The sequence below is a fragment of the Macrobrachium rosenbergii genome, chromosome 6 (genome assembly GCF_040412425.1).
Source record: "Macrobrachium rosenbergii isolate ZJJX-2024 chromosome 6, ASM4041242v1, whole genome shotgun sequence".
Taxonomy (NCBI): Eukaryota; Metazoa; Arthropoda; class Malacostraca; order Decapoda; family Palaemonidae; genus Macrobrachium; species Macrobrachium rosenbergii.
The window spans coordinates 27,489,285-27,499,147 of record NC_089746.1 but is presented as its reverse complement, the minus strand read 5'-3'; the positions used below and the strand labels follow the sequence as shown (position 1 = coordinate 27,499,147).

At 32.9% G+C, this 9,863-nt stretch overlaps 1 protein-coding gene across 1 annotated transcript in view; it reads left to right on the top strand.

The window, feature by feature from the left end:
- The window catches only part of LOC136839817 (uncharacterized), an 8,424-nt gene extending 3,103 nt beyond the window's left edge, over window positions 1–5,321 (top strand). Inside the window, exons 3-5 of the mRNA XM_067106146.1 lie at window positions 616–630; window positions 1,489–1,506; window positions 5,241–5,321. Of these exons, the coding sequence (XP_066962247.1) occupies window positions 616–630; window positions 1,489–1,506; window positions 5,241–5,321 (114 nt within the window). The remainder of the gene's footprint in view (window positions 1–615; window positions 631–1,488; window positions 1,507–5,240) is intronic.
- Window positions 5,322–9,863: the final 4,542 nt, after the last annotated feature.

Below are 9,863 nucleotides of genomic sequence, written 5' to 3'. Positions count from 1 at the left end.
GAGAATCAAATCCATGTCTTACCCAAAAATTACTCATGAAAAGAATCGTCACGTTGTTGAACAAAATAAAAGGATATTGATTTGTAGCTTTTTATGTCATGAATTTTATAATATTTGCGTCTATGCCTCTGATCATGTAAAAGGTTGATCTCATCACCCAGTGTCCAGTTAACAATGGGTAAAGATTTTCGCTTTAAATAATCAGGTTTAGTTTCTCTTACACAAAATTGCTATAAAACCACTGGGATTTTGTACAGCCTGAAAAAAAACTCAGGTATATTTGAGTATTCGAAACATTTGGTGTTGTATATCACAACAAAAAGTTGCGTTTTCACTGATAATGGAGGCTGCTTCCAAACCTTCGCTTCTTTAGTCAAGGTCAGTGTCGTCTCATTAAACTTTATCTAGCAAGCAATTGTGTATAACCTTGGTTGGAAGGTCACTGTAACACTCCAGTATTAATTAGTCAGGAAATATAAGACGCTACATAAAGGGAAATACTATGCACGCATGTATGCAGTTACGGTCATACCCAGTGGATAATTTAATCAATTAGAATCGAACTCTACGTTAACAAACAGCAGCTGATGAAATGTGTCTTATTATTTTTCACAGACTAGCCCAGGAGCAGTAAGTATCTCGTTACACTGTGTTAATCCATGTAGTGTCCTGTAAGAAAGAAGCATGAGAAATGATATTACCATATGAGCGCGAGTGCAAGGCTTTCTTAGATAATATGAAATCAACTTATTTTTGTGTCTGGGTAGGCAATACGGTAGTAAATATGTTTTTCTTTGATAAAGCTTTCTATTTCCAGACCTACTTTTATTTTTCGTAAGGTGAACTAACAAATCCAAACTTTGACGTAATGAACTGCATCCTGATATACATGTTTTCACTTCTTTTGTCATGGGTGTACTCTCCTCCCATTCAACAAAGTACTAATTGATATTCTATCTTAAAGATACTGGTCATCCTGCAATTTCATGCATGTATGCATTATCGCAACTGTCGTGCAGTTCCTGCAGAGGTCTCTCATAACTCCACAGTCAGTTGCAAAGCTGAGGCGGCTGTTCGTCTCATTCTGCATTATTTCGCTTCACACTGAGAGTTACCGCAAATCTTAGTTGATTGTTAATCTCAGTCTGCATCAGTTTACTCAATGCTTATATGTAGGGTATTCGCAAAGCCTAGTTGGTTATTAATTCCATTCTGCATTAATTTCCTCAATACTTGGAGTAATTGCAAAGCTTGTGTTATTATCAATACTTTGCTGTGACAGTTTCCTCAATGCTTAGCGTTATTAAAAATTACATTTGATTGTTAAACATATTCTCTAGTCTCTTTCTTAACATTTAGAACAATGGAAAACTTAGTTGACTGTTAATCCCACTCTGTGGCAATTTCCTAAGGACACAGAGTAACAGCAAAGCTTAGTTAACCATAATTCCTCTTCTGTTTTGAATAATAACGTTATTTCTGTTTCAGATTAACCACGGATACCTCGTGAGTATCATTTGAACAATTTCAAAGTTTTGCTGAGCGTCAAAGAATCCTTTTAGCATTAACATCTCAGAAAATGATACCATGAGATGAAACTATCATTATTATTTTACTTTTACCTTCCGTTGTCGAAAATACGTAATACCTATTTCCTAACAGTATTTTTGCTTATATTCTTTATTGTTTAGACATTATTTATGCTTTAGCCTGGACATAGAATAAGGTTAGAAAATATACTGCGTCATGGTTATGGGGAGCAAAGGTTAAAAGTTTTCGAAAAGTTCGAATTGGAAGCCACAGCTTAATATATCTGTGCGATATTGATATCCATAAAAGTTCGTTGTGAATAATGTGCTGAAGTTGCTTTGCCCACTACATCACATTTATATAAAAGGTATTTGTTGTTTTATTAAAGAAGAAATACAGTTTACACAGAATCTAATGTCTTTTTATGAATTAAAGCATTGAATAAAAATACAATTTAAGGCATAATAACCTCATACTGTACGTTTTATAAATATTTATAATATATATATACATTATATATATATATATATATATATATATATATATATATATATATATATATATATATATATATATATATATATATATATATAGTCTGTGTGTTTTTAACAAAGGTAAACATGTTGCATGTTAGCAGTAAAGACAGATAGGAACTCATAGTTTGTAATAGTAATAGATACTTTCTTTCATTTCTACGCCGTATCATGCCCATTATGGATTTGGGATAACAGAAGGTAAGTTATATACACATATATATATATATATATATATATATATATATATATATATATATATATATATATATATATATATATATATATATATATATATATATATATATATATATATATATATATATATATGAACACAAGTTATAATTCAATAATAACAGCAATAGCAATGGCACCATCAAAGGCAACAATATATATATATATATATATATTATAATATATATATATATATATATATATATATATATATATATATATATATATATATATATATATATATATATATATATATATATATATATATATATATATCTGGAATGAAATAAGGGACAAAAGCATCATTTCTGATCGCTGCTGATAAAACAAGATAACAGCTAAAAAGTAGTATTAAAGTAGTTTAACCAGACCACTGAGCTGACTTTCAGCTCTGATAGGGCTGGCCAGATAACAGCTAAAGCTTCTTACATTAATCTTTAACATTCTTGCTATTATAAGCTCTTAACGGAGAGAGAGAGATTAATTAATCAAGTATTGGGGCCTTTCTTGCGTCACAATTGCTAAGGTCACTGACACCAAGAGAGAGAGAGAGAGGGCTGTACTAGTCTTATGGGAGAGTAATACTTGACCGAATACTCAACCGGAACATTAGATAGCTATAATCATAAACAAATGACCTTGGCGGTTTTTTAAAACATTTTAATCTTTATCTTTTCCTCTTTTCCCAAATGCCATCAGAATTGCAGGGTAAGTAACCATAGGCTTAATGTACCAAAAAGAACTGCTATGACCCAATATTGTCGTTGAATATATAGAATTTAGACCAAAAGCCAAACACTGGGACCAGTGAGGCCATTCAGCGCTGAAACGGAAGTTGACAGTAAGAGTTTGAAAGGTGTAACGGGAGGAAAACCTTGCAGTTGCACTATGAGTCAATTGTTAGGAGTGGGTGGAAAGTAAGATGGAAGAAAGAATATGAAAGGAGGTACAGTAAAAGGAACGAAGGAGTTTCAGCTAGGGGCCGAAGACACGCTGCAAAGAACCTTTAGTAATGCCTACAGTGCACCGCATGAGGTACACTGTCGCCACTACCTCCCTACTGGGAATAAAATATTGTTGTTTAGGATCTAACGGTTGCAATGAATGTTATAAGAACTATAAAACTGACCTTTAAATTCAAAGTCAATTTTCATTCAGCAGTTTTGGCTCCGGCTGCAAAAGGGTATGACATTTAAGATATACATTCACCTTTTCCACTACAACGTCCCCGATTTTGGATCTCTTTTTGTCGTTTTCTCTTATCAGATTTCATATACCGAATACGCGACTAGGATTACAGAGAAAAGTATCTGATATGATCATGAAAGCCAATATCAGCAATTTTTTTTTCTTGCGGAGTACCTCAAACTTCTGGACATATTAATATTAACATTAAACTTATGTCAACCGGTTTGAAAAAAGTTTATGCTAACGAAAAAATGATCCCAGAAAAGAACAGAAATATTGAAAATATAAATGATTAATTACAAAACCAAAATATATAGAATGTGTAACTTTCAAAAGCTGATTGTTTAAGATTCCTCTTACTAGCTTATTATTTCCAAAATAAATAAGTATGATGTATATGAATTAAGGTTACCTAAAAATGATAAGCATTATCACTTCGAAACTAACGTACAAAGAAGAGTTAAGATTGTTTTTAAATATAGTTTGGTTAAAAGTATTTTGGCTTCAAGTAACACCAAAGTTAGAATTGAAAATGATAACCATAGACAAAAAATTGCTTCAATAAATAAAAAAAGCCATGATTTACGTTTTGTCCCATTAATTATAGAAATCTAAAAACTAATTCACTGATTTCATTTCTCACCACTGCTCACCCTGGTCCTCCATAGCGCTATCCTGAAGTAAGTAAATGAGTTACATATTTGACGTATGCACTTTTGAGATTTAGCTATTCAAAAATAGGTTTATGATTCGGTGCATATATGTGTGAAAGCAAACGCACATACGAATGCTAAATTAAGTAATGTATATTTCTTTGCAAAATTTTCCATATACATATCTTCATTATATATATATATATATATATATATATATATATATACACACATATATATATATATATATATGTATATTATATATATATATATATATACATACATATATATATATATATTATATATATATAATACATATATATATATATATATATATATATATAATATATACATATATATTATATACATTATATATATAATTATATATATATATATATATATATATATATATATATATATATACATATATATAATTATATATATATATATATATATATATATATATATATATATATATATATATATATATATATATATATATATACAGTATATATAAAGGGTCCTAGCTTTGGCGGAGAGGTGATTTAAGCTCTTATCAATTTATATATGTAAGACCACTAGGACATTGTGCGACATCCCAGTAGCCTGTCCTTGCCTCCGCCGCTCATTAGTGACCTTTAAACTATCAACTGTTGGTCTTGAACAGAGTATTTTCTTACGAATAATGACAATAACCTCTGTGAATTCCTTATGGCATTCTTTTCTTTCAGTATGAATACCACATTGTCTAACAGTCTTCATTTATAAGTCAATTTAGTTATTTTATTTACACGTTCCAATTGACATCTAATGGTCTTTTTTTTCCCTTTTATTTCAGAACTGCTAAGGTTAGTCCGTTTCTTACTCTTTCCATATATAGTCTCTACATCTTTGCGTTGGTGATATTGATTAATTTACATAATAAACTGCAAAGTTATAATAGGTGCTTGAAGGAAATTTGAAATAAAAACCTCTAATAATAATGCTAAACTCAAATTTGAAATAAAAACCTCTAATCCCAGTTATAATAGAGGTGGGGTTGAGGCATGAAAATGCACCTGGTTTTTTAAAGTACCCCCTAACCCTCTATTTTTGATTGCAGACAAGTACTGTTCACAACGGCAGCAAGACGATGACACCTGACCCGTCCAGTAACAAGGAAAAGAGCACTGCAGTAGTGTAGACACAACAAAGACAAAACCTTACGCATATTGGCGAACGACCTGTTATTTCTTATAAAGCCAACGTTTGAAGCTTATGACCTGTATTCAAATTGTATGCATATCGGAAAATAAAACGAATTATAAGCAGGTACAATTACTCTTGTCTTTATGCGTTAGATACTGAAAGTTACTGCATTTAGTCAGTAAGAGGAATTTTACGTAAACGAAAGTGAAATGATTACAGAACAATGGCACGATAGGCAAATTTCCTTTAGTGCTGTATATACTTGAATGCAAATCTTTCAAGTTCAAGCATGTTCGTTAAGAAAACCGGGATATACTGTTAGCTTAGTAGCCAAGAAAGGCTTAAAGGCCGAGAAACAACTCGAAATATAACGATCTTTGGACAACAGGATTCTGGGGAAGTAGATCACCAACAATGGTCGGCCTCTGGCGGTTAAGCAGGTCCCTTCTTTGATACAGAAGCCATATTATAGCAGGTGGTTAACAAGGTATATTTCCCATAATTATCAGAATGACAGCTTCCATTAACAAGCTTCATTCAGTGATTCCTCTTTTCGTTGATGTTGCAAAGACAAAATGCTACTAGATTTATATTGGGAAGACACTTTCGTAAATGACCAACTGCCTCATTCAAGTAATCACAACAAAAAGCATTCAGAAATATTCAAGACATGATAAAACAAAAAAGTAAAGTGCAGTTTGAATGGTTATTACTGTGCACTTTATGTGGAAACCGACACCAGGCAATAGACAATCTTTAATCTTTATCGGGAGCAGTTTTTCGCAAATGCGAACTCAATCTATCACGAGTGCCATTGGTCTTATAGTTCAGCTCAGATACAATATTTGACCACAAGTTAAAAAAAAAAAAAACTGAAAATTGTTAAACTTGCATTATATGCTAAAGTTCAGAGAACATTCATTAGGATGTTACAAAAAAATCGTATACAAGGAATAGAAATGTACAAGATTTGTTCAAAGATTTATATTGTCTGCTGATAGAGTAACATAAAAACCACCAGATATGTTTGAACATTAAAACTAACAGAAAAGTTTTAACTATGTCTTTTCAAGCACCTACGAGTAAAATTGATATATTTAAAATCACTGTAAACCTTAAATGAAGCAGCTTTGTCTACTTCCTACATTTAAAATAAATTGAAAAGTTTACAGATTATAAAATAAGTATCGTTAGCCATTAGAATAAAAAATCGAAAGACTGATTTGGTTTTCAGATAAACATAAAAATCACAAGCACAGATAAAACAAATATTTCTAATAAAGTCTTTTCACTGGGGTGTAACGGCAGAACGTCAGTTGCTTTAAAGAAAACATCATATTTCTGGAAAAATCCTGACAGAACCAAGAAATCCCTCCAGGAATCCAGTGACGGGTTCTCGTTGAGCTCTTCGTCGACTTTGTCTATTTCTGCACCTCATCTGTGTCCAGTTGACAGTAACGGATGAAAAGTCGTCATTTAACGAAAAATTTTCGTAGCTTTTAAACATTTCAAGTCATCAGCGCTGATGCATTGGAAACGGCATTACCTGAAGCCCCACCAGAGGTACACGAAAAGTCGGACATCAGTGGCAGGTTCTTAACATGGATATCCACCAGTTCTCCGTATAGTATTAGCTGCAGCCCCACCTGAACCGTTCCTCAAATAATATGGTGGACCTCCAGCGGGAAGCTCTTCGCCTGGATACAGACCTGCACTACCTGCTGCCATACCTGGAAAGTAGTTCGAAGTATCTGATGAATCATCGCCTGGATGTAAACACGCCCTCCAGATTGGGTATTCAGTAGTCTGCGGTTTGCCGTCAGTACCGTAGAAATTCCCATCGAAGCCCACGATATAATAAACACCATCAAGAGGAGGGTAATAGTAATACACAGTACCACCTGGATGGTAGAAGACACAAACTTTCTTTTGTAAACCCCAGTTCATAAGAACGAATTCTTCCACTGAAGGGGGTATCCAGTTCATGAAAAACACTTCTCCTGTAGGAAAGTTCGTAGTCCGTGGGGAGGCCAACATAAGCTGGTTCCTGTAATGGGGATTCTTGCTCAATTCGGAATTTACTCCTGCAGAAATAAAGTCTGAAGTTCTTGGTGAATACAACATAACCTGGCTCATGTCCTTGGACTCCATGTATGTATCTGATTTAGGAGCGCTATGCGGACGAGAGCACACTGCACTGAAAGTGGAAAATCAGTTTCACGAAAGAAGTCAGCTGACCTTAAGTGGCAAGCGCCGAATTGGGCAATGGGCTTGTCGGCGATGATTAGAGGCACAAGAACTAGCCCGAAATACCTGAGCTCCTTTCGAAGGGCATCTTCCCATAAAGTTTAACTACTATTGAAATTTATTGCCGTTTCAAATGGCACCAGTCAACGAAACAACAGTTCATTCTTGTGCTTTGCGGGTAATCGTTTTCAAGGGGAAAAGTATTCATGATTTTATCTTTAGTAAAAATTCACAAAAACAGTTGACTCTGCTGGTAACTGATATCGGTTAAAAAAATCATCTGGCGTTTTAATTATAGTTTATGAAACAAAATGCTACCTCGGGAGTCGGAACGAAAAGTTCATAGTGCGTCAAGTTAATTTATTTGTAAGGTCAATTACTGTCTGTTCGACTATCCGTCAAGGAGTTACTGCTAAAGGTAATTCCACTAGATTTCCATCGGGTTCCAGTATGCGTTCGAAGTTTATGGGAACTATTTTTTTTTCTTACCTCCAAGTTTCTAGGAAATACAGTTTTTTTAAAGTATCTTCTTCTAGAATAAATTTAGGATTTGATAAATCTACCTACACTCATTACTTATGTACATTTACGTTTGTCTGCCTTAGAGGATGTGACTGCCATCAAGGTTTAGGTTAGAGCTACCTATATTAACATTAATTTTATATCCATCTCTCTCTCTCTCTCTCTCTCTCTCTCTCTCTCTCTCTCTCTCTCTCTCTATATATATATATATATATATATATATATATATATATATATATATATATATATATATATATTTATATATATATATATATATATATATATATATATATATACATACACACACATGTGTGTATACATAAATTTATTCATGTTTTATTTATATATGTCTGTGTCAAATGCTCTGTTTATATATATTTCATACCACGTTCTTATTCATGTGATAGAACTCTCTCTCTCTCTCTCTCTCTCTCTCTCTCTCTCTATATATATATATATATATATATATATATATATATATATATATATATATATATATATATATATATATATATATATATATATATACATAATGATAAGAAAAAACACGTAATGAATATTTACTTAAGGAGAGAAAGCCGAATCCTTTATCGCTTAGTAAGACAAGTTGAAAGGGCAGTGTCCACTCGAAAGGGAAAGACAAAGGTGTGTTTTATCTGTGGTAGGTTATTGGTGCAGAGCTAAGGGAGGGATGTCTGGAGATTAATTGTAATATTAAGTCTAAATGGTCCAGAAACGAAAAGAGTAAGAGTGAAAGTTTGGTGAGTATGGGTATGTAACTGGCTGGGTCTAAAGACTATGGAAGGGTGGGTGAGCTAGGTGATTGGAATGCAAAGATAGGGGAGAAAGAAAGAAGTAGCAGGGTAGATGCAAATGACTGGGAAGAGACTAGGAGTGTCTATGGAAGCCTAAATGTGAATGTGCGAAGGGAATGTTAAGCCAACGTCTCCTTCATGAAAGTGACTTGGGATGCTGAATACCAGAGGAAAAAACTTTTGGTTTGGGGTAATGAAAAATAATCCATTACGTTACTTATTATCTGATAAAAGTTTGCTTAGGTCCAAGAAAGAGTTGCCTAGCTTTTGAGACGAATCGCATCCTAGGGAGAATCCGTTTTCTCTCATTTTTGTTGATATTACGAAATAAGTAAGGTTTTCCAGTTTTTATGGCAATTTCTGAACAAAATCCATGACCTAGATGAAAAATGTAACCACATTTGGTTATGAAAATGCCTCTACCTGCCACATTTCTTCCGGATTCGGGCAACCGAACTTATCTGGGGAAAGGAAATATTTGTTCACGAAGATTAGCTTCAGAAGGTATGTGGTCTTTGGGTGCCTTTTCCAAGCATAACTATTTTTCCTCACCTCTACACTTTACTCCTGAGAGGGAAGGTTCCTCTTTGGAACTAAACCTGGTTAAGTAGGTTAATAAAGACTGTAAGTTTTAATGACATGTGCCCAAATTATCAAAACAATTTCAGGATTCAAACTCGACTCACTTGCTAATGAAGCAAGCATCGTAAACCTTAGATTACAAAATAATAATAATAATAATAATAATAATAATAATAATAATAATAATATTATTATTATTATTAATTATTATTATTATTATTATTATTATTATTATTATTATTATTACATCTGAAAAAAAGCACAGGCAAAATATAACCTGAAATCGGATTTTATATACAAATCTAATTTTATGTTATCAGTACAATAGTAGAAGGAGCCAGCCACAACATTTCCCTTTTATAAGGGGCGGC